The sequence below is a fragment of the Marmota monax genome, unplaced genomic scaffold (genome assembly GCF_021218885.2).
Source record: "Marmota monax isolate L192 unplaced genomic scaffold, Marmota_monax_Labrador192_F-V1.1 WCK01_AAM20220418_F8-fsc00148, whole genome shotgun sequence".
Lineage (NCBI taxonomy): Eukaryota > Metazoa > Chordata > Mammalia > Rodentia > Sciuridae > Marmota > Marmota monax.
In genome coordinates this window covers 592295-616058 of record NW_026693034.1, presented here as the reverse complement: position 1 = coordinate 616058, position 23764 = coordinate 592295, and the positions used below count along the sequence as shown (strand labels likewise).

At 40.2% G+C, this 23764-nt stretch overlaps 1 protein-coding gene and 1 pseudogene across 4 annotated transcripts; both read left to right on the top strand.

The window, feature by feature from the left end:
• Positions 1–2488: 2488 nt before the first annotated feature.
• Positions 2489–2858, top strand: LOC124098757 (translation machinery-associated protein 7-like; annotated as a pseudogene).
• Positions 2859–4269: 1411 nt separating this feature from the next.
• On the top strand, positions 4270–23648 carry LOC124098756 (zinc finger protein 501-like). 4 transcript variants are annotated; one of them, XM_058582418.1, is made up of 6 exons: positions 4271–4515; positions 5593–5755; positions 6649–6734; positions 8900–9026; positions 15781–16923; positions 20872–23648. In XM_058582418.1, coding segments are annotated over exons 2-6 (1392 nt in total). In that variant the 5' UTR covers positions 4271–4515; positions 5593–5721; the 3' UTR covers positions 20874–23648. The 4 variants fall into 4 exon arrangements, with proteins under 4 accessions (XP_058438402.1, XP_058438401.1, XP_046309647.1 ...); XM_058582419.1 differs by having other exon boundaries at positions 4270–4515; positions 6684–6734; positions 15781–23648; XM_046453691.2 differs by having other exon boundaries at positions 5623–5755; positions 15781–23648.
• Positions 23649–23764: the final 116 nt, after the last annotated feature.

Below are 23764 nucleotides of genomic sequence, written 5' to 3'. Positions count from 1 at the left end.
TATTTGTTTAAGTAATGCAGTATTTTAAAGTATGGTATAAGAGTATGATATGCCTACACATTGTATATAGTTTATAAGGACACTAAAATGGCAGACCTTTACTCTGCTAAAGTAGTGAACCTTATTAAACGTGTAATTTCTGAGTAAACTAAATCCAAATTATTTACAGAATTTCCTAAAATCACAGACATTAAGAACCAATTGCATCTGTGCCAGAGATTTACTGTTATTAGCTGGAAAGATCAATTCTAACAGCAAATAATAGTTTAACTACTCATACCTCAGTGCTTAGAAGCATGTCCCTCCTGGGCTGAAGTGTAGGGAGGGGACTGTTGTATACTCGGAGTTAGCCTTGCTGAAGTACACTGACTCCTCTGGTGATGGTGGCTTAGCTTCCCATTGGCTGTCCCAGAGAGGCTTTCTCATGCAGCTCAGCAGTTCCTGTACTTAGCCGACAGGATAGTTCCCAGACACTTTAAGAACAAATTCTCAAAGACCTATAAGCAAATGGTGCTGAACAGTTTTTTTTAAGCCACAGTTTCATTGTCTTAGTCAAAGTAGGATTATTAAGTGATTAATTTTAAATTCGTTTTTTAAAAATTAGGAACTTCAAGTATAACAACTTTGAAACTGGAATAAGTGTTTATTTTCTATTAATAAAAATGAATTGTGACTAAAAAAAATTATTTCCAAATAAATAATTCAACAAAAGCTCCCAGATATAAGTAAACCAGTTTCCATATTTAAAGTATCCATAGTATGTTCAGAAAAATAAATAACATTTTATACTCATTTATGCAACATTCACATTTACATTGTTATGGAATTTCAGAATACCTGGAAAGAAGATAAATATTCGATTGGGGATTTAGCTCAGTTGGTAGAGTGCTTGCCTTGTATGCACAAGACCATGGGTTCAATCCCCAGCACTCCCCCCCCCCAAAAAAAAAATTGAGAAAGGTGAATAGGTCACATTTGAAGAATCACCATACAGAATGGTAACTGAGATCTCCAGTGGAATACCAACGTAAATAAGCAATGACTTAAAATTTTTGAGGAAAAAAAATAGAACAATTCTATTCTAATCAACATATTATGGTTAAAATGCATTTTTAGAACTTTTTGGCGTGTGTGGTACTGAAGATTGAGCCCAACAGCCTTGCATGCAAAAGCTCTACCACTAAGCTATAGCCTTACTGACATTGACTTTTTTTTTTCTTTTTTTGTGTGTGGCTGTACTGGGTATTGAATGGAGGGGCACTCTACTGCTGAGTTACACCCTCCCCAGCCCTTTTTATTTTTAGAGTTAGGTTCTTGCTAATTTGTCCAGGCTGGTCTCAAACTTGCAATTCTCTTGATTCAGCTTCCAAAACAGATCATGGAATTACAGGCATGAACTACCATGCCTGGCACAACAAAACTACTTTAATCAAAGTGAGGCAAAGATAAATTCTGAATGAATTGGTTTATTGCAATGTGCACAAAAGCAAAATAAGAAAAAGGAATATGTGAAATTATAAACCAAAATAGGCAAAGAAAATAACTCCAACACAGAATGTTAGTAATGAGTCAAAGGCCTTGTGTCCATGGAAGAAATTGTCCAAATAATCTGCAAGAGCAAGCCCTTGAAGGTGGCATTCCTACAGGTCTGGAATGCTGAAGATGAAGTGAAATGACTTAATTTGACAGGACCTTCTGCCTTTTCAGAGTGAATACTTGCAAAGAGTGGAGTCACAGGAAGGTATGTCTCAACTAGCAATCTGAAATGTTGGTATTTGGAGTCCCAGAAGGTATATTATCTTAGGTTCTGGGGTCAAAAGTCCCAGATACTATCTTATTTTTGTATCAGCACACAGTTGTAAATGTGGTTATGAAGGAGGACTAGAGGGACATGTTCAATGTAGACAAAATGCATGTATTAAAGAACAGCAAATCTGGTATGTACGTATGTATTATTATTATTATTATTTTACTACTGGGGTTTGAACCCAAGGGCACTCTATTACCATGCTGTTTCCCCAACTGCTTTATTTATTTATTTATTGGTACTGGGGATTGAATCCAGGAGTGCTTCACCACTGAGCCACATCCCCAGCCCGTTTTAAAATATTTTATTTAGAGACAGGGTCTCATTGAGTTGCTTAGGCCCTCACTAAATTGCTAAGGCTGGCTTTGAACTTGTGGTACTCCTGCCTAAGCCTCCCAAGCTGCTGGGATTACAGGTGTGGGTCACTGCACCTGGTGTATTTTATTTTTTGTTTTGACAAAGGGTCTCACTTTTTGTCAAGGCTGGGCTCGAACTTGTGATTCTCTTGAAACAGCCTCTGGAGTTGCTGGGATTACAGGCATGCTCGACCACACCAGCTTGTATTAGATACAAGGAGCCCATTTGATCTCAGCATAGAGAATTACAGTGAGACAGCAGCAAATGATTCAGGATTGGCACAGTTGGATAACACCATGGTCTTAAGAAGCGGTGTTGAAGGTCTGGGGTAGGGGCGGCAGGCACCATGTCCGGCTGGGAAGGTAGCAAGAAGAAGCCCCTGAAACAACCTAAGAAGCAGGTCAAGGAGATGGATGAGGAAGATAAGGCTTTCAAACAGAAACAAAAAAGAGGAGCAGAAGAAACGTGAGGAGCTAAAAGCGAAGGCCACGGGGAAGGGCCCCCTGGCCACAGGCAGAATTAAGAAATCTGGCAAAAAGTAAGCCGATTCTTGTGCCTGAAATGATGGTGACCGTTGATTCCATTCCTATTTAGACATCAGGATCCCTGCTGGAACATCTTTTGCCACCTATAGCTAGAATGAAGTGTTGTATTAGAGTCTGTTGCAAATTTAATAAACTTTTGTAAAATAATAATAATACACACACACACACACACACAAAACTGTTTGTTTCTTTGTTTAAGAAACAAAAGAAGCTGTGTTAGCTCCAGGGCAACGAGGAGCCACTGGAGGGGTCTGACAAGAGTGGTATCAACATTTTAAATGCTCACTTTGTATTTATTTATTTATTTTTTGGTACAAGGGGCACTGGTACTGAGCCACATTCCCAGCTCTTTTATTTTTTCTTTAGGCTGGATGACTGCCGAAAGCCATCCATGGGCTGTGTGTGTGAGCTATGTGCATTGCAGCTATATGAGCGGACAGGTCTGGCATTGCACGCTGACTGGGCTGTGCCATGCAAGTGCCCCTCTCCTCTCCCTCTTCCCGTGACCCCACACAGCACCTGAGATGGGTATTACTTGCCAAGATGTCAATCAATCTGCTGGCCACAGGTATCAGAAGCAAGACTCCACCTTTGAAACCTTATCTCTGACTTATTTGGTGTAGAATATTCTAACGAAAATCCTTTGTCTTCTTTATCCTATAAATGAAGGGATTGCAGGTGCCCTCCCTCTCTTGCCTTCCAGAGTGGAAGAGGACCCATGAGGTTGCAGAGCAGTCCCACTCTGATATGAAAATTACTTATGCGTCCTGTGCTTTTTCGCAGTTTTCTTAGCTTAATGTTGCAGTCAGCTCTTTTGAAACCATCTTATCTAGTCAGCGCCGGTCGATGGCCAGAGATGACCCTAACTTCTTTGGATCAGGGGGAGTGGCCCTTCCAATATAAAAATCCCTTAACTCCTGGTGTGCACCCTTACCCACTTCAAAGCCAGCCTTCACAGTTACTTCCTTCTCACGTCTACCTGTGAATTCATTCCTAATCGTGTTTCTTCTTTAATATTTCTTAAATAAGGACAATGGCTTCTCAACTCTGCCTGTGCTTTCTGTTTAACAGCCAGAATGCGCATGCGCTCTCTCTCTCTCTGGCAGCACTAGCATAGTTTACAGACATTGGACTTTATTATAAGATAGGATGGAGACCCACGTGCGGTGGTGCAGGTCTGTAATTCCACCTATGCTGAGGGAGGAGGATCACAAATTTGAGGTCAGTCTGGGCAGTTTAGCAAGACTCTCTGTCTCGAAAAATAAAAAGGGCTGGGCATGTAGCTTAGTGGTAGAGAGTTTGCCTAGCATGTACGAGACCCCGGGTTCAATCCCCCTAGGGATCCGAGACAGAATATGGAGAAATATCGGACCTGTTTTATAGGTCTCCGCTCCCCCCGGGTTAATAACACACACTAAAATCATTTGGCTTGTTTTGGCGACAGCTTCTCATTCTACCCGGACAGGAGATAAAGTGGGGCCTTATCTCCGCTCCAAGGCTGAATGACAGGCCCGCACTCCTCTCTCCGCTCACTCTGCAGGCAACCCCCCCCCCCCAGGACCGGCGCCGATGTCCCCAAGCCCTCTGGGAAGTGGAGTCCTTCCGCCCGGACCCCCGACCCGGCGCTGTCGCCTCCAAGTGCGCAGATGCGACTCCAGGCGGAGCGGCGTCGAGCTCGAGCCTTTTGTGTCCCCGCGCTCCGTGGTTCTGGCCGGCGGCCCCGTCCGCTCCTTCAGCCGTCCGGGAGAGCGCAGCCCACGAGGACCCCGCCCCGTGGCCAGAGCGGGGCCCGGAGCAGGTCCGGGGGTAAGTGAACGCGGGGGTGCCGCCCGTCCGTGCGCGCGGCTCTAACGCTCCCGCCGTAGCCCCAGAGGCTTTTCAGGTTCCGGCCGGGGTAAAGCTGGGCAGCCCCAGCTTCCCGCCCAACCGCGGGGGCAGGGCGCGCACCACCGGGGTCTCCATCCCGGGCGCGCGGGAATATCCGGGCTCTGCTAGGAGCTCGGGGCCTGCTAGGGCGGGGCTGCCGCTAAGGCCTCTGGGAAGTGGAGTCCGCTCTCGGAGGATTCTGGGAGCCGGCGTGTGGTGGGCGGAGCCCTCAGGCTGGCGTCGCGGGGGACCGCGAGCACCTGTCGCTGCTCTTGGACCGGAGCGGCGGCGTTCTGCACCTAGGCGGCCTGTGTCTTGCCCATCCCCCTTCTGTGCTTTGCTCTGTCAGAGTTTTGGGGTCTCCCTGTACTGGGGGGCCATTGTCAGCAGCCGTTTGGCTCTGAATGTTCAAGGAGTCCCCAGCTTGTACTTTTCAGGATCTTAAATTAAAAAGCGAGTGAGGAATCTGAACTATAAGGATCCCATTTACTGCTTCGTGTTGGTGAATACGAAGGATGAACCAACTGTAGCGCCATAGAGTTACTGCTACCATAATGACAGGCCACCTTCTTGCTGCTTTTGTGCTTTTGAGTCTTGTAGGAGGTATTTTTGTGCTTTTTTAAAAAAAAAAAATTCTTTCTTGTTTTTTGTGATGCTGGGGATAATCGAACCCAGGGCCTTCAGCGTGCTAGGCAGGTGCGCCACCATTGAGCGATACCCTTAGCTCTCATAGGCATTTCTGAAGGTTTTGGAAATAGGTGTGTGACTGAGGCTCACTGCCCTGATCCCTCCTGGTATTGTCTTGAGACTCCAGAGGATGGTTTTCCCAACCGTGGAGATTAATTTCCCCCAATAATAAAGATTCCAAGCAAAGTTGAAGTACGTATTAGGCATTAGGACTTAAATGCATAGGAACGAATTTACCGGGACTAGAGATAGAGTATCTCCCTCTGTTCCACAGGGAGCAGGAATGAGTTCTAGAGGAAGGCAAACCTGACCTCAAAAATCTCTCTGTAGAGTTTCACAGCGGAGTTGGGTGATTTACAGGAAGAAGCAGGTTATGTGTTGCTGAGAAGTCCATTTTCATCTCATCAGAAACAGTATATACTGAGAAAGAAATAGCAGGACAAGGAAGAAAAGCTGATCATGGATTATCTTACCATTGAAGTTGAGCCAACAGGTAAGAACTATGGAAATAAACATGAAGTTGAAAGTGAGAAGTGGGAGAACTACCTCTTATGCAATGAGAAGGCCCCACATGATAGAAAAGAGAAGCAGATATCTGTCAGAGAAGGCTCCAGAGTAAATATTATCACAATTAGAAATAATTAGTAGGGCTAGTCATGGTGCCTATATCTGTAATCACAGCTTCTTGGGAGGCTGAGGCAGGAAGATCACAGGTTCATGACAAGTGTAGGTAATTTAGCAAGACCTTGTCTCAAAATTTAAAAAAATGAAAAGGGCTGGGGACATAGCTCAGTAGTAGAGAGCCCCTGAGTTCAATTCCCAGTAACACACACATGCACAAAATAAATCATTGATCGTCTCCTGTAGCATGTTCTCCAGTCCCCTCCTCCTCTTTCTGCACTGCTGAACTCATCCACATCCCCTCTAAAAGCTGTAGAAGGGAGAATATTCCATAGTGTTTGCATTCATGAAAAGCACAGGTAGCACTTTTCTACCCCTGATAGGCTCTTCCAAAAAGATGATATGTTTGGGTACTGTGAGTTTAATTTTTTTTTGGGGGGGGGATTGAACTCTGGGGTGCTTAACCACTGAGTTCCCTCCCCAACCACTTTTTTTTTTTGGCTGGTTTCACTGCTGAGGCTGGTCTTGAACTTGGGATCCTCCTGCCTCAGCACCCTGAGTTGCTGGGATTACAGGTGTGCACCACCATACCTGGGAAATTTAACCTTTTTTTTATTAAAAGACTTTCACTTTGTTGTCCTACACTATCCCAAACTGAGAATTTTTAGTTAACAAGAATAGTCTTATTATGTAATTAGCTTTTTTCCAGTGAATTTGGGAAAATGGATGTTATCTCCTTCATGGTTTGTTTGCTGTTCCTTCCAGCCATGACTACTGATGCTTCTCTAACCCCAAAACAGAGCACAGAAGAAATGGAACCTACTGTTGAACTTCTTCCTGTTGAGTTCCAGGTGAATTTGAGTTTAATTTCATTTTGCTAAAATCTTGGTACAATGTGTCCTTGTTCCTTTCTTTCATGTTTCAGAGATCAAAGGAAATCCTATTTAGAGAATAGCACAAAAATAATTTTTTATTAAAAACTTGAAGCTCTGGGGAGAGCTCAGGTTGGAGGTTTGAATTTGAGTAATCTATATGGACCATATTTAAAACTATGAAACTGTGATTATTAAGAGAATGAGTATAGAAAGAAAAGAGGCAAGATATCATGACTGACTGCTTAGCTCTCCAACACTTAGAGATCAGAAAGATGGAGGGAAGCAGCAAAGGAGACTGAGAAAATGTGACCACTGAGGTGGAGGGAAAGTATGGCATCCCGGTCACCAATTGAAAAGAGTATTGTAAGGAGGAAGGAGTGTTAAATCAGCTGTGTTAAATGCTGCTTCTCAATCAAGAAAGACAAGGCCTGGGAATTGGATTTAAAGACAGGAAGATTACTGGTGACTTCGAATGGCAATTTCATGGAATGATAGCATGGGAATGAGTTAAAAAAATAATGGAGAGAAATTAGAGCCACAGACTATATACAACTATTTTAGAGAGTTCTACTTTAAATGAAAAGAGTTGGGGTGATAATTGAAGACTAAAGCGGTGTTTGATCATTTGTGAGGGTTTTTGATACGGAGGGTTGAACTCAGGGGCACTTGACCACTGAGCCACATCCCCAGTCCTATTTTGAATTCTATTTAGAGACAGGATCTCTCTGAGTTGCTTAGTGCCTCATGATCATTTGTTCTTTAAAGATAGGAAAAATATATTATTTATAGGTACATGAAAGTAGGTGGAGAAGAAAAGATGCTTCAGGATTGAGCCCTGAGAACTCAAAATTTAGAGCCATTTTTCAAATATTACTAAATTTTTAAAAAATAAGTAATTGGGAGAGTTAGGGAAAATACTTACAGATGAAGAAACTGAGACTCATTGTAACTTGCTCAGAACCATCAAGTAGTGGGTCAGAATTGAGATATGTCTCGTTCTCAATTCTGTTCCTCTAGCCAGTATAATCTATTTTTTTAAGAATTTTTTTTCATAATACCTTTATTCTACTTATTTATTTTTATGTGGTGTTGAGGATTGAACCCAGGGCCTCACATGTGCTAGGCAAGTGCTCTACCACTGAGCTACAGCCCAGCCCCAGTCTAATCTGTTGAGTGACTTTTCCAGAAAGAATTCTACAGGTAAGTCTGGTTAATAAAGTACATGTATGACTATCAGCATACATAGAATTTGAATCTTAGCCAGGCTCAGTGGTGCAGGCTTGTAATCTCAGCAGCTCAGAAGGCTGAGGCAGGAGGATCACAAGTTCAAAGCCAGCCTGGGCAAAAGTGAGGCACTAAGCAACTCAGTGAGACCCTATCTCTAAACGAAATACAAAATAGGATAGGATGTAGCTCAGTGGTTGAGTGCCCCTGAGTTCAATCTCTAGTACCTGCCCCCCACCAAAAAAAAAGAATATGAATCTTACCTTGGAACAGTAGATAATTTTCAACTTAAGTTAGTAAATTCACTCATTCAGAGAAAGTTTAACTACCAGAGTGTAACTGAATGAATCTAAAAGTCATGACCCAAAATCCAGAGCAAAAAGAGGCCTGCCTGTTAGAATAGCACTACTATCTACATACATTCAAAATATCAGCTTGAATTTCTTTAAAATCTCAGAATATACTTGGGATCAGTGTAAGTTACATATTTGAGCCTTATCTCATCAACAACAGTGATTAACATTGGGTTATCATTCAGTGATTAATTTACATTAGATCATTTAGTAAAATATAAGAGGCAGAAGACTATAGTTAGGAGTATAGCTTTGGAGTCATTATTGCCTGGTCCAAATCCCAGATCTGACACTAACATCTGTAGATGATGTTAATAATAGTACTTACTATTGTATTATATGATTGTTCTTGTGAGATAGTGCAAAGGACTTAGTCCAAGTAAGTAAATTTTTATAAATCTTAGGTTTTTAGTATTATGTTTCTTAACAGACTAATATTTAGTAATTTGATAAAATTCCATTAAGGTAAAGGTTTAACCTTCAGATTGAAAAGGATTTTCTCTTCTAGATTATTTCCTCCCCTCAGGATTAACAACCCCTTTTTTAATGTGCTTGATCTTCCAGGAATTGATGACAGTCAAAGATGAGGAAATGGACTTCACGCATGAAGAGCTGGAAGAGCTGAATTCTGCCCACAGGTACATGGGCATGGATATGAAGGTGGATAATTATGGAAGCCTAGTATTTTGGGGTAAGGAAATATAATTTTGTGTTGCAAACTGCTTTTTAGGACACCAGTATCTCAGCCAATTTGAGCTGCTATAACAAAATAGGATAAACTTTGTGGCTTATAAACAACAAAAGTTTACTTCTATGTTTCTGGAGGCTAGGAATTCCGGGATCAAGGTGCTAGCATGTCTGGTATTTGGACCCACTTTCTGTTTCATAGATGGTGCCTTTTCATTGTTCGTATAGCAGAAGGGTCTTTCTGGGGCCTTTTTTTTTCCTGTTGAAGATGGAAACAATACATTTATTTTGTTTATTTATTTTTATGTGGTGCTGAGGATTGAACCCAGTGCCTCACAGGTGCAAGGCAAGCATTCTACCGCTGAGCCACAACCCCAGCCCCTAGGGCCTTTTTTTATAAGGCCTTTTAATTGTATTCCTGAGGGCTGTTCTCTCATTATATAATCATCTACCAAAGTCCCCACTTTGGAATACTATCAATGTGGGGGTTAAGATTTCAATACATGGGGCTGGAGTTGTGGCTCAGCGGTAGAGCGCTTGCCTAGCATGCATGAGGTGCTGGGTTCGATCCACAGCACAACATAAAAATAAATGAAGAAAGGTATTATGTCCAACTAAAATATTTAAAAAAAAAGATTTCAATACATGAATTTTGGGGGGATGCAAACATTCAGACCACGACTGAAAGCTTCCTCAATAATTAACAGAATATAAAATGCCATAGTTTTGCATAAGATTCAAAGACCCCCTCATCCTCTAGGGGATCTCTGACCATTCTGGGCTTCTCTCTCTCTCTCTCTCTCTCTCTCTCTTTAATATTTTTAGTTGTAGATGGATATAATACCTTTATTTATTTATTTTTATGTGGTGCTGAGGATAAAACTCAGAGCCTCATGTGTGTGAGGCAAGAGCTCTACCACTGTGCCACAACCCCAGCCCCAAAGTTTTCTCTTTTGAAAAGTAAAAGTTCTTTCTAGTGACACTGAAAAAGGACAGCTTTATTATATTGATATTAAGACTTATAGGGCTGGGGATATAGCTCAATTGGTAGAGTGCTTGCCTCTTATGCACAAAGCCCTGGGTTCAATTCCCAGCACCACACACAAAACACACACACACACACACACACACACACAGAAAAGACTTGTAAAGCTACAATAATCATAATGGTATGATACTGATGAAAGCATATATATATATATATATATATATATATAATGGAACAAAATAATCCAGAAATAGACATACATATATATAGTCAATTTCTGGCAAAAGTTCAAAAGTAATTCAGTGGAGAAAGGAGAGTGTATTTTTTTATGCTTTTTATTTTTTGGTGCTGGGGATTGAACCCAGGGCCTTGTGCATGTGAAGCAAGCACTCTACCAACTGAGCTGTATCCCCAGCCTCTTTTTTATGCTTTTTTTAAAAAAATTTTTTTATTAGTACATTGTAGTTATGCATAATAGTGGGGTTCATTTTGACCCAGCCATACATGCATGGAATATAATTTGCTCCATTTCAACTCTAGAATGAAACTGATCACATTAAACTATATATACGTATGAGTATACCATAGTGAATTTCATATATATATATATATATATATATATATATATATATATATAGGCTGGGGTTGTGGTGCAGTGGTAGAGTGCTTGCCTAGCATGCGTAAGGCACTGGGTTCAATCCTCAGCACCATATAAATGTAAAATAAAGATATTGTGTTCACCTAAAACTTAAGAATATTTAAAAATATATATATATGTATACCATAATGAATTTCATATATATTTTTATATAAAGTTTCCATTTAAAAAACAGTAAATAAATAGGAAGATCAAGAGTTGAATAGAGGAAGGAGAACCAGGGTTTGGGAAAGAAGGAGACTCTTCTTTCCAGTTGTTCAGCTGGATATCGATTTGTAAGAAAGAAAGAGAGAGAAGGAAGGATGGAAGGAAAGAAAGAAAATAAAAATAAAAAACAAACCTTCATGGGCTGGGGATGTGGCTCAAGCAGTAGCGTGCTTGCCTGGTATCTGCAGGGTGCTGAGTTTGATCCTCAACACCACATAAAAATAAAATAAAGATATTGTGTCCACCTCAAACTAAAATAAATATTTTAAAAAACCCTTCAATCCATACCTCCTACCATATTTAATAAATATAAAAACTCTACAAGAAAACTTTTAAGAATGGTCTTTGTGACTTTTTGTAAGGCAAACTTCCGTTAGCTATAACTCTAAATGCTTGGTCCAGTAAAGCCATCTGAGCCTGGCATTTGCTTTGTTGGAAAATTTCTTTTTTTTTTAACAGAGGGATTAAAAAATATTTTTAGTTGTAGATGGACACAGTAACTTTATTTTGTTTATTTAGTTTTTTTATGTGGTGCTGGGGATTAAACCCAGGGCCTCACACATGCTAGGCTCTGAGCTACAACCCCAGTACCTCCCTGCTCCCATTTTTTTTAATTGGTCCTAGGGATTGACCCCCAGGTATGCTTAACCACTGAGCTACATCCCTAGCCCTCTTTATTTTTTTATTTTGAGAGAAGATCTAAGTTGCTTAGGGCCTCACTAAGTTGCTGAGGCTGGCATTGAAATTGTGATCCTTCTGCCTCATCCTCCCAAATTGCTAGGATTACAGGTGTGCATCACCATGCCTGGCTTTATAGTTGAATTTAAGACTTGTCCTTTATCTTTGGTTTTCAGTGGTTTGAATGTGATCATCTGGGTAGGGGTGTGTGTTTCTGTGTGTGTGTGTGTTTTCATCCTACATGGGATTCTTTGAGCTTCCTTGCATCTTCAATTTGATGTCTTTCATTAGTTTAGTAAATTTCTCAGTTGCTAACTCATCAGATACTATTTCTTCCAATTCTCCTTGTCTCATCTCTTTCTAGGATTTTAGGTACATGTATGTTAGAGCATTTGGTATTGTCCCACAGTTTTTAGGTGCTCTGTTCTGATTTACTAGTTTGTTTTTCACTCTTTTTTCTTCTTTGTATTTAGTTTGGTGATTTCTGTTGACCTATTTGCAAGTTTATTCTTTTTCTTAACTATGTCAAGTACATAGTTAGAAAGACATTCTTCATCTCTGTTACCATGTGTCTTTATTTCTGGTATTTCCATTTTACTTTTTCTTATACTTTCCATCTCTCTGCTAAAATTCCCCAACTATTCATGCATGTTGTCCACCTCTTCTGTAAGAGTATTTTATGTAACAATCATAGCAGTTTTCAGTCTCTCACAGTTCTACTCTCTGGGTAATCATTCATTCTTATCTGTTGATTTCTTCAACTATGGTGCGCTCAATCTTGAGTAGTGTTGAGAAGTGGTGCATGGAGCATGGTCGAAAGCTGATCCATGGTTGCAAGCTGATCCATACTCATATGTATACATAATTTGGTGTGATCAGTTTCATTCCAGAGTTGAAATTGAGGCTGTTGCATTAGTGTAGGTGAGAGAGGATGGTGGCTGAATCGGGGTGACAATCATGGGGAGGGAGAGTTCATAATGGATCTGAGAGAGCTTTGGGAGGTATGATCCATAAAACTTGGTGATTTATATTTTGTGGTTGGTAGGATGTAGGGAAGAATCCAGTGGGATTCTCAGTTCTCTGACTTTCAGCTACAACAACTTCATGGTTTTGTATTTGTATATTTAACCCTTTAGAATAGCAGAATAGCAGCTTAAGGGGCTGGGGGTGTAGCTCTATGGTAGAGTGCTTGCTTAGTGTGTGCAAGGTCCTATTTTGATCCCCATCGTCACTCACACACACATACACACACACACAGGATAGCAGCTTACACATAATGAATAGTGTTTTAGTCAGTTTTTTTGATACTGTAATGAAAGGATCCAACTAGAACAACTATAGAGGAGGAAAAGTTTATTTGGGGGCTCAGAGTTTCAGAGGTCTCAATCCACAGGTAGCAGGCTCCATTCCTTGGGGCTCTAGTGAGGCACAACATCATGGTGAAAGAGCGTAGTGGAGGAAAGCAGCTCACATGATGATCAGAAAGCAGAGAAAAAGAGAGAGAGAGAGAGAGATACATTCCACTTGCCAGATAGAAATATATTCCCCAAAGCTATGCCTCCAATGCCCACCTCCTTCAGCCACACCCCACTTGCCTTCAGTATTTACTCAATTAATCCCATCATGCGATTAATTTACTAATTGGGTTAAGGCTTTCATGACTGTCATTTCTTCTTTGAAATTTTTTGCATTGTTTCACACATGCACTTTTGGGGGACACCTCACATCCAAACCATAACAAATACCATGAGAGTGTTTAATCTAAATTTAAGTTCATATTATATGTTGAATTTCATTTATTCTGATATTCTCAATTTCTGAAACTTATGACAACATTAAGAATATATTTGCCTCAAAATCAGGTATGTTTTCATAATGAGATAAAAGAATCTTAAGAATTGCCCTCCAGAGTTGCTTCATTACTTATATTATTTGTGTCCACTTCATACGACCTATTAATGCATGCTTTCTTTCTACCAGCACTGTGATAGGCCCTGGGTAATATCAGTGAACAAGAGAGGTGTTATTTCTTCCCTAACACAACTTGCCTTTTGGTGACAAAGTTTATATTTTTATATTAAAATCTTTTTGTTAACAAGAATGATGGCATTGTTATTTTCTTAGATGGGGAAATATATAGTGGAATGTATATATTTATAAGTGTATAAAGTTGAGAGAGGAGATGAATCAAGGTATAAGTAATTTTAAGTTTGTGGTACAGGTAACATTAAACTTGAGATTTTCAAATGCATACATAATATAGATAGTTGAATATATGGATGTGGGAGAGAGAGAATTAATGTGGTAATTAATTCTGGAAAAATGGATTTGGAATCATTGGTCTATAGCAGGTTATTAAAACCATGGCGTGGATAGGTCTTTAAAGTAGAGAAAGTAGGAAGAGGGGCAAGAAGAAGGGAACTGAGACCGATTGCTAAGAATTATTAACATTTAAGAAGAAGAAACACCAGGAAAAGTTCCAAAGAAGTAGCAGAGATTAGGAAGGCTGGATGCAGTGACTGCAGGAGGCCGAGGTAAGAGAATCTCAAGTTCAATACCAGCCACAGCAATTTAGTGAGACCCTGTCTCAAAATCAAAAAGAAAAAGAGCTAGGGATGTGGCTCATGGATAAAGCTGCCTTGGGTTGTTTAATGTCCAGTACTGAAAAAAAAAAAAAAAAAAAAGTTTAGGAGAAAACCCTGGAGAGCATTTATGTTTTGTTAGTCAGAATTCCATTACTGTAACACATACCTGAGATAATAAATTTATAAAGAAAAAAGATTTATTTTGATTCACAGTTTTGGAGGTTACAGTCCATGGTCAGTTGGCCCCATAGCTTTTGGGCTTGTGGCTACATAGTGCCTCGTGACAGATAGCATGTGGCTGAGCAGAACTGTTCACCTCATGACTGGGATGCAAAAGTTGAGAGAGAAAGAGACTAGGGTCCCACAGCACCTTTGAAGGCACATACACAGTGACCTAAAACCTAACAGTAAGCCTACCTCTTAGAGTTTCCATCCCCGTAATAGTGCCAAGATGGAGAACCAAGCCTTTAACCCTTTGGCCTCTGAGGGATATTCTAGATCCAGACTGTAGCAGCATAGAATCAAGAATGTCAGAAGAGAGAGTCAGGAGAGGAGGGCTTGGCCCCAGTGTCAAGTGCTGCCTAGATACCACACTACACAGGACTGAAAAGGATCCTCTGGATTTATGCACCTTAGAAATGGTTAGTGACTTCAGTGAGAGAAGTTTCAACTGAGTGGTCGGGAGAGAAGCCAGAATGCAGCAAGCACAGCAAGCTTGTGATGAAAAGAAGGTGCAGAATCTGCTTGAGAAGTTTGACTGTGACAAAAGGAAGAAAAGGAAGGAAGGAAGGAAGGGAGGGAGGAGAAGGAGACTCAAAATGATATTTAAAACAGACAGAAAACAAACAAAAATTCCGTGTCTTTATAAAGGGACTTGAGAGGGCTGGGGTTGTGGCCCAGCGGTAGAGTGCTCATATAGCATGTGTGAGGCACTAGGTTCGATCCTCAGCACCTCATAAAAATAAATAAACAAAATAGAGATATTGTGTCCAACTGCAACTAAAAAATAAATATTAAAAAAAATAAAAGGACTTGAGAGCCACAGTGGCACATGTCTGTAGTCCTAGCTACTGAGGAGGCTGAGACTGGAGGATTAGTTGAGCCCAAGAGTTCAAGACCAGCCTGATAACAAAGCAAAATACCAACACACACACACACACACACACACACACACACACACCAGGTGGGGAGGGCTGAAGAGAGCTATATAAAAAGCCACATGTGCTGGTCTTCAGGTAGTATCATTTTGAGTGATTTATTTTTAAAAACCTTCAAGTCTCAACCTGTGTTGTAATCTTTCCATCCTTCCTCAGTTCTTTTATGTTAGCATCTATTCTCATTCCTCTGTTCATCCTCTTCCCTGGTTTCTATGTATAGTTTTCTATTCTGTTAGATACAGCATCCTCATCGTCTGACCTTTTATTAGTATAATGCCTTTTATTAGTCATTCAAATATGTTTTTCCCCCATATTTTTATTGGTGCATTATAATTATACATGGTAGTGAGATTCCTTGCTACACATTTATACATGTACCTGATATACATATATGTTTTTAATAAGCATCGTTTTAATTTTACCTTAGCAGTTTTTGTTTCCTCAACACAGAAATCACACACATTTTTTATTTTTATTTATTTCAGATTCTGAATCTATGCCTGAAACTAAAGAGTTTTTTTCAAAGCAGGAAGTTTATGAAGAGGAATCACCTGAAAGGGAACTGGTAATAGGAAGACTTGAAAAGGATGATTCCTGGGGCTCCACATTGTTAGAAGCCTGGGAATGTGAACACTCATTAGAAAGGCATCCAGGAAATCTGAAGAAAGATTTAAGGCCAGTCATAATCAAACGTAAGAGAAAAACTACAGAGCATTATCATGAAATTGGGGAGAGCTCCAACCCAATTAAACATCAGAAAGTTTACCGGGCGAAAAAGCGATGGGAATGCAATGTATGTGGGAAGTGCTTCAGCTACTGTTCAGCCTTTGTCTTACATCAGAGGATTCATACTGGAGAGAAGCCCTATGAGTGTAGTGAGTGTGGAAAGGCCTTTAGCCGGAGCTCATCACTTATTCAGCACCAGAGGACTCACACTGGAGAGAAGCCTTATGAGTGCAGTGAATGTGGGAAAGCCTTCAGTCACCGGTCTGCCCTTTTTCAACATCACATCATTCACACTGGAGAAAAGCCCTATGAGTGCAATGAGTGTGGGAAGGCCTTCAACCAAAGCACATACCTCATTCAGCACCACAGAATACACACTGGCGAGAAACCCTACAAGTGTAAGGAATGTGGAAAAGCTTTCAATGACACCTCTTCCCTCATTAAACATCAAAGGGTTCATACTGGAGAAAAACCCTATGACTGTAAAGAGTGTGGGAAAGCCTTCAGTGACCGGTCAGGTCTTATTCAACATCAGAGAACTCATACAGGGGAAAAGCCATATGAATGTAGTGAATGTGGAAAAGCATTTAGTTATTGCTCAGCTCTCATTCAACACCAAGGAACACACACTGGGGAGAAACCTTACAAATGTATCGAGTGTGGGAAAGCTTTCAGTGACCGGTCAGCTCTTGTGAGACATCAGAGAATTCATACTGGAGAGAGACCTTACAAATGTCAAGAATGTGAGAAAGCCTTCAGCCAGAGCTCATCCCTTACAAAGCACCTGAGAACACACACTGGAGAGAAACCATATAAATGCAACAATTGTGAGAAAGCCTTCAGCCAGAGTTCATCTCTTATTCAACACCAGAAAATTCACACAGGAGAAAAGTCCTACAAATGTAAGAAATGTGAGAAAACCTTCAGTGTCCGTTCAGCCTTCCATCAACATAAAAAAATTCATGATGGATAGAATGTACTAAATTCACAAAACATTCATTTTCTCCTGATTGTATAGATTTGTTTAAAATATTCTAGGGCATATTAAAAAACATAATGAGGCTTCTCTGGAGGCTGAGGCAGGAGGATCACGAATTTGGGGTGAGCCTCAGAAATTTAGCAAGAGACCCTAAGTCAAAATTTTAAAAAGGGATAGAGTTGTAGATTAGTGGTAGAGTGCTGTTGGGTTCAATCCTCAGTACCACAAACGAACAAAATACCAAAAAAAAAAAAAAAAATCAAAGAAAACAAACAAGGGCTGTGTTGCATAGTCACTAGCCCTCTTCCTTGAAATGTTGCTATGTATGGAAAAGACTAAGAAGCAGTAAATATGAATATCTATGATCTTTTTAAAGAACACTATTAGAGGAGCTGGGGATATAGCTCAGTTGGTAGAGTGCTTGCCTTGCATGTACAAGGTCCTGGGTTCAATCCCTGGCACCACACACACACACATACACACACAGCCGTTAGAAAATGGAACATCTGATCATGAGATGAATGCCATTACCTAGAAAGAGGACAGTGATTAGGTGGCAACAAGGCCAAGGTGTTTTTGGTACAGTTGGAGGATTGTTGGTTTTGCTGAGGCAGGGGACACATGAAGTTGTGAAAAGCTGAAGATACTTCCCATTAAAATTGTGGGGCATGCCAGGCATCTGTTAACCTAGCCATTTGGGAGGCTGACACCTCAGGAAGGAAGACCATGAGTTCAAGGCCAGCCTCAGCAACTTAGCAAGGCTGTGTGTCAAAATAAAAAAGGGTTGGGAAGTAGCTTAGGTGTAGAGTGCCCCAGTACCAAAAAAAAAAAAAAAAAAAAGTAAATGCTGGGGATGTGGCTCAGTGGTTGAGCACTCCTGAGTTCAATTCCTGGTACCCCCCACCTCCAAAAAAAGCAGATGGAAAAATCCTTACAAAAATTTGGAAAAGTGAAATTGCATGAGAAGTTTTAAAAGATACCTGATTTCCAGCTCCAGAGATGCAAATGAAACCTGATATGGTAGTACAACCTGGGCACCAGGAATTTTTAAACTCCTCAGGTAATTCCAGTAAATAGCCAAAATTAAGAACCATTGATTTAGACTGTGCACAAGGATTAGCTGCAGCTGAACAGATAACACTCAACATAAGCTCTTAAGATTCTTTTGCCTCCTTGTTTCTGTTTTTGCTTATTACATAACATCTCTGACCTGGTTTTTTGATCCCGTTACTTGGATCTTTTTTGTTCTGACTTTACACGGACTGACCTACTTGAAACTAACTTTGTTTCTGCCCCGGACTGACTATCGCCAATATGCTCCTTCAAACCTGTTTATAGCCCTCAACCACATCTGTGTATCAAATTGGGCTTGCTACACATGATCTAGTGGTGGCAAATGTTAACCATGAAAAACAGCTAAGAGGGATACCTACAAACTAGAAATCAGTAAAGAAGACAAAGTGACTGGAAGGGACTTTTGGAGTTAAAAATTTGATTCCAGCTACATAGTTTTTGTTGTAGCATTCCATGAAATTATAATAAAATTTAGTTGTATACACAAATGAATATAGGATTTCAAGGAAGGCATGTGGTAGGAAGGGCAAATCAAGAAAACAATGGAGCTAGACATGATGGTGCATGCCTGTAATCCCTGTGGCTAGGGAGGATTGCAAGTTCAAAGCCAGCCTTAGCAACTTAGGGAGACCCTAAACAACTGAGTGAGAACTTCTCTCTAAATAAAATACAAAATAGGGCCTGGGATGTGGCTCAGTGGTTGAGTACCCCTGAGTTCAATCCCCAGTACGAAAAAAATGAGAAGAAAAAAATGAAAAAGGTCAACATCTATTTTTATAATCTTACAGGAATGAGCAAAATCTTACTTCAAATTGATTTACTCACGCAGCTGCTCTGCTAGACATGGGGGAGTGGAGTAATTTTTTTTTTTTTTTTTTTTTTTGCGTGGCTCCTACACTCAGGGAACTTGCAGTTGGTTTCATTGTAAACCTACCATCATATTCCAACATCAGAGGGTGTGCTGGGTCCAGCATTCTGTCTCCCATGGTTTCTCTGCAGTGCAGGAAATTCTTTTTAAGCAGAATGTTTTTCTTCAACAATACTCATTATGTTCTCATTATTCCTTAACAGGACTGGGGATATAGCTTAGTTGGTAGAGTGCTTGCCTCACATGCACAAGGCCCAGGGTTCAATTCCCCAGCACCACAAAAAAAAAAAAAAAAAAAAAAATCAAGCCATAACAGTATAAGAGCAGACCCTGGAGTCCATAGACCTTAGTAAACCATGATGGTTCTATAACTTATATAGTTAGCATCATAATACTGTCAATTTAGGTAATAGATGGAAGTGTGTGTTTTGAAGGAGAATGATGAAATCCAGTACAGTGTAGATAGTGACGTGAGTATTAAAGAATTATCTCAATTGAAAAAGTTCTAATTTGGTAGAAGCCTCAAGGTAGGTGTGGAGGGTAACCTTAGTATTCTTCCACTGAAGCCCTTGGGGTGATTTTTATCTGTCCTAGATTATTTCATCATGTTTATTTTCCCTTAGATCCTCAAAGATTCAGCTTGCTTTCCTTTTTTAAAATTTGTTCTAATTAGTTATTCATGACAGTAGAATGCATTTTGATGCATCATATGTATATGGAGCATAATTTCTCATTCTTCTGGTTGCACATGATGCAGAATCACATAGGTCATGTAGTCATATGTTGCTTTTCTTTATACAGCCATCTTCTGGGAAGGTTTCCTTCCTCCATTGGAGTAGAATGATACCACCTTAGCTCCTCTACTCTCTTTGCTAACTGATTGTCAAAATAACTATGCAGGCCCCTTTTAAGTTTTATGGCTAAGTGGGAAAACAGTGTATGTTTTGTTGTATTTTGGGTACTGGAGACTGAACACAAGGGTGCTCAACCACTGAGCCACATCCCCAGCCTTTTTTACATTTTACTTAGAGACAGGGTCCCACTAAGTTGCTCAGGGCCTAGCTAAGTTGCTGAGGCAGTCTTTGAACTCATGATCTTCTGCTTTAGCCTTCTGAGTTGCTGGGATTATAGGCATGTGCCACTGTACCCGTCTTGTTAGTTTGTTTTAACAGTATCTTAGGTTCTTTAATGTACATGGTAATATGGCTCAAAACTGCAAAGAGCTTGGGGTTCCTATCATGAGGCCTGGACTAAACTGAGATCGACTCCAGAATGGACTGGTGGGATTCTCAGCTTCTGAGAAGTGCAAAAAGGGAAGCAAAATTGTTTAGCAGATGTTGTGCATTGCCTGGAAATGTCAGTTGCCTTTTTAAAAAAATTTTATTCTTTAGTACTTCAGACTAAACCCAGAGCCACTCCACCATTGAGCTACATCTTTAGCCTTTTTTATTTTGAGACAAGGTCTCACTGAATTGCTGAGGCTGGCCTCAGGCTTGCAATCCTCCTGTCCCAGCCTCCTGAGTTGCTGGAATTACAGGTGTACACCAGCACACCTGTCTGTCTCTCTTTTTTCATTTCAGTGGTACTGGAGAACCCAGGGGTGCTCCATCACTGAACCACATTCCCAGCCCGTTTTGATTTTTATTTTGAGATAGGGTTTCATTAAATTGCCCAGTTTGGCCTTTAACTCATGATCTTCTTCCTTCAGCCTTGTGAGCTGCTGGGAGTATGGGTGTTTGCCACTATGCCTGACTTGTCAGCTGCCTTTCTATACTCATTTAAAATGTCTTCATATGCCAAGAATATTCACATTCTCTAAAAGGGGAAGTTACGGCTCCAAGGGTTCTACAGTTCACATAAGATTGCATAGCTAGTAAATGACAAGATAAGATTGGCTCCCAGGCTTGACTCTTCTCATTCCCTTTGCAGGATGGATTATCTGGCTTCCCTGATTATGCCCAGAGCTACCTCCATGCCATGGAAGCCCCTAGCTGGCAAAGATATCGATAACTTCTGATCAGGACCATGAAAATTATTATATTATATTATAGGTGACAGAATTTAAGTATCAATTGGTCAAGGCTAAGAAAACAACCTGAGCAAATATAAACACCAGAAATAGAAATTGAAAAACCAAGCGTAGTTTATCTAGAGGCAAAGCAAATGGAATGTCAGTGTCTATGTCAATGGAATGTGGACCTCATAGTCTTTTAGAAGAAATCTCTGCTTGGAATATAAGGGCAACAACAGAAGATAAATGCCAGATTGAGGCAGATTTGGCCTTTGATAGCATACTAGGAAATTAGAAGAATACAAACAGAAATGTTAATACAATATACAGGGGATCTGGTAGCGTTGGTCCATAGTATCAGGGAGCTCCTAGGTATCCCTAGGCACTTTTCGTTAAGAGATGAGGGCGCGAGGGTTGCAATGTCAGCCACTGAGAGGCTGGTCTGAAACACAGGGTAATAATGACAGCCAGAATATATCAACAGCTTACTGTGTACCCAATACCATTGTACCACTTCACGTATGTAAACTCATTTATTCTCACAAAAATATACAAGTTTTCTGGGTGCAGTGCCATACACCTGTAATCCCAGTAGCTTGGGAGGCCGAGGCATGAGGATCTTGAGTTCAAGTCCAGTCTCAGCAACTTAGCAAGACCCTAAGCAATTCAGTGAGACCCTGGCTATAAATAAAATGTCAAAACAGCTGGGAATGTGGTTCAGTGGTGAAAGTACCCCTGGGTTCAATCCCTGGTACCAAAAAAATTTACAAATTAGATACCTTTATCACCTTTATTTTACAGATGAAGAAATTGAGGCTGACATGCAAAACTTGTTTTGTATGGACATATACAAAAGTTGATTGTTCATAGAATGGCTAAGACTTATAAAAATAGTATAGAAATGAAGAAAGAGACAACTCATGTAGATTTCTTATATTTTCTTTCCAGCTGTTTGTTCCACAGAACATCGGGATCATTGTACTGTTGTAGTGATGATGATTTTCTGTGTGTGGCAGGGAGGATATATAGTGTTAGCTGAGCACATCTATCCAGATTAAGGTAGTATAGCTCTAGAGAGATTTGTAACTTTGATCTATCACTGTGTCTGCTTTTGGAAACTTTGTAATTACCAGGAGAGTAAATATTTATCCTTTGACCAACTGAAGGGATCATTGTTACTAGTGAGCCATGATTTTGCCTTCAAACCTAAAAATATGACTAGTCAAAGAACCAAACAAAAAACAAAACAAAACATGGGGATGGGGTTGTGGCTCAGTTGTAGAGCATTTGCCTAGCATGTGTGAAGCACTGGGTTCAATTCTCAGCACCATATAAACAAATAAAAGTAAAAAACAAACATTTTTAAAAAATTAACACTAAGAAAGAGGAACTTTTTCAAGGTCACGGAATCAAGAATAGGGTGAAATATTTGGATTTGAGCAACGATGGGGACTAAATGTAACCATATAACCCAAATGTGTGGATAGCCTCCAGAGGGCTTTAGGGGAGGGAAATATGTCAGGGATTTGCCTTTATTTCTTCCTGGGAAAGGAACCACTTTTGGCTACTAGGAGAGGGGTTCAGTAGGAGGTATGACAGTAGGTCACATAAATTGTAGAACCCAATAAGAGATTTTGGAGGAGATATATATCTCCTATCTACTATCCATTTATAGAATACCTTAGCAACAAAGAACAAAACAGCCTCCACTTGATCTCCTCGTCTAGCCAAATAGTTCTAGAGGTATTGCTATTCTTCTGGCTTATGCCTTTATCTGCTCGACCAAGAAGACTCTTAGATTTCTGGACAATTCTAACAGAAAATTCTCCCTAATACTGTATGTACGGTTTTCTCTATAATGTCCACTTACTGTTCTTGGCTCTGCCCTCTGATGCCAAACGACAAATCATCCTTCCACGTGAAAAAAATCTTTTTTTATTTTGATAGTGGGTGACTAGGGATTGAACCAGGGGCACTTTAGCGCTGAGCCCTTTTTTATTCTGAGATAGGGTCTTGCTAAGTTACTGAAAGCCTTGCTGAGTTGCTGAGGTTGGCCTCCAAAATTGCAATCCTTCTGCCTCAGGCTCCCAAGTTGCTGGGTTTTTAGGCATGCACACTGTGCCGGCATCCCTCTTCTTCCCCTGGTACTGGGATTGAAGGCAGAGGTGCTCTACCGCTGAGCAACTTCCCAGCTCTTTTTAAATTTCGAGACAAGTTCTCACTAAATTGCCCAGGCTGATTTGGAATTTGCAGTCCTCCTGCCTTATTCTCCAGAGTCTCTGTAGTTTCAGGTGTGTGCCACCATGTCCAGCCCACATGAGAAATCATTAAACATTTAAGGACTGATATGCTGATTCCCCTAAATATCTCCTCAGAGGAAATGTCTCCAGTTCCATAACCATCATTTGTGTAGTCCTTTGTAAAAGCCAATTAGCAAGGTATAATTCATAAAAATTAGATTAATAGATTAATGATATCAGTTGCTATTTTGATCAGATGCTTTAATTCTTCTCTTGGTTATTATTATTTAACTCAGTACTGAGGAATTTTTCAATGTTCCTTTAAATTGATTGAAATATTCCAGATGTAGTGTTATAAATTTAAAAATTAATATGATTATTAAATATTATAAGTATAATAAATGTGGTATATTAAAACATTAATACCTTAACTAATAAAAATTATTTAATGTGTATTAGAAATCTAGTTCTTTACCATTTGTGTTTGTGGGATTGATTTAAACTAAGTCATGTTATTGGTTTTGGTGGATAACTGAATACTTTTTGTCTCACCTGTGTCTGTGTCAAATTC

Excerpts from the sequence above, each read along its gene's own strand:
- LOC124098756 (XM_046453691.2), top strand. The coding sequence starts at position 5,722 with ATGGATTATCTTACCATTGAAGTTGAGCCAACAG. Across the intron at positions 5,756-6,648 it reads CATTGAAGTTGAGCCAACAG|CCATGACTACTGATGCTTCT; the intron begins GTAAGAACTATG and ends TGTTCCTTCCAG. Across the intron at positions 6,735-8,899 it reads TTCTTCCTGTTGAGTTCCAG|GAATTGATGACAGTCAAAGA; the intron begins GTGAATTTGAGT and ends TTGATCTTCCAG.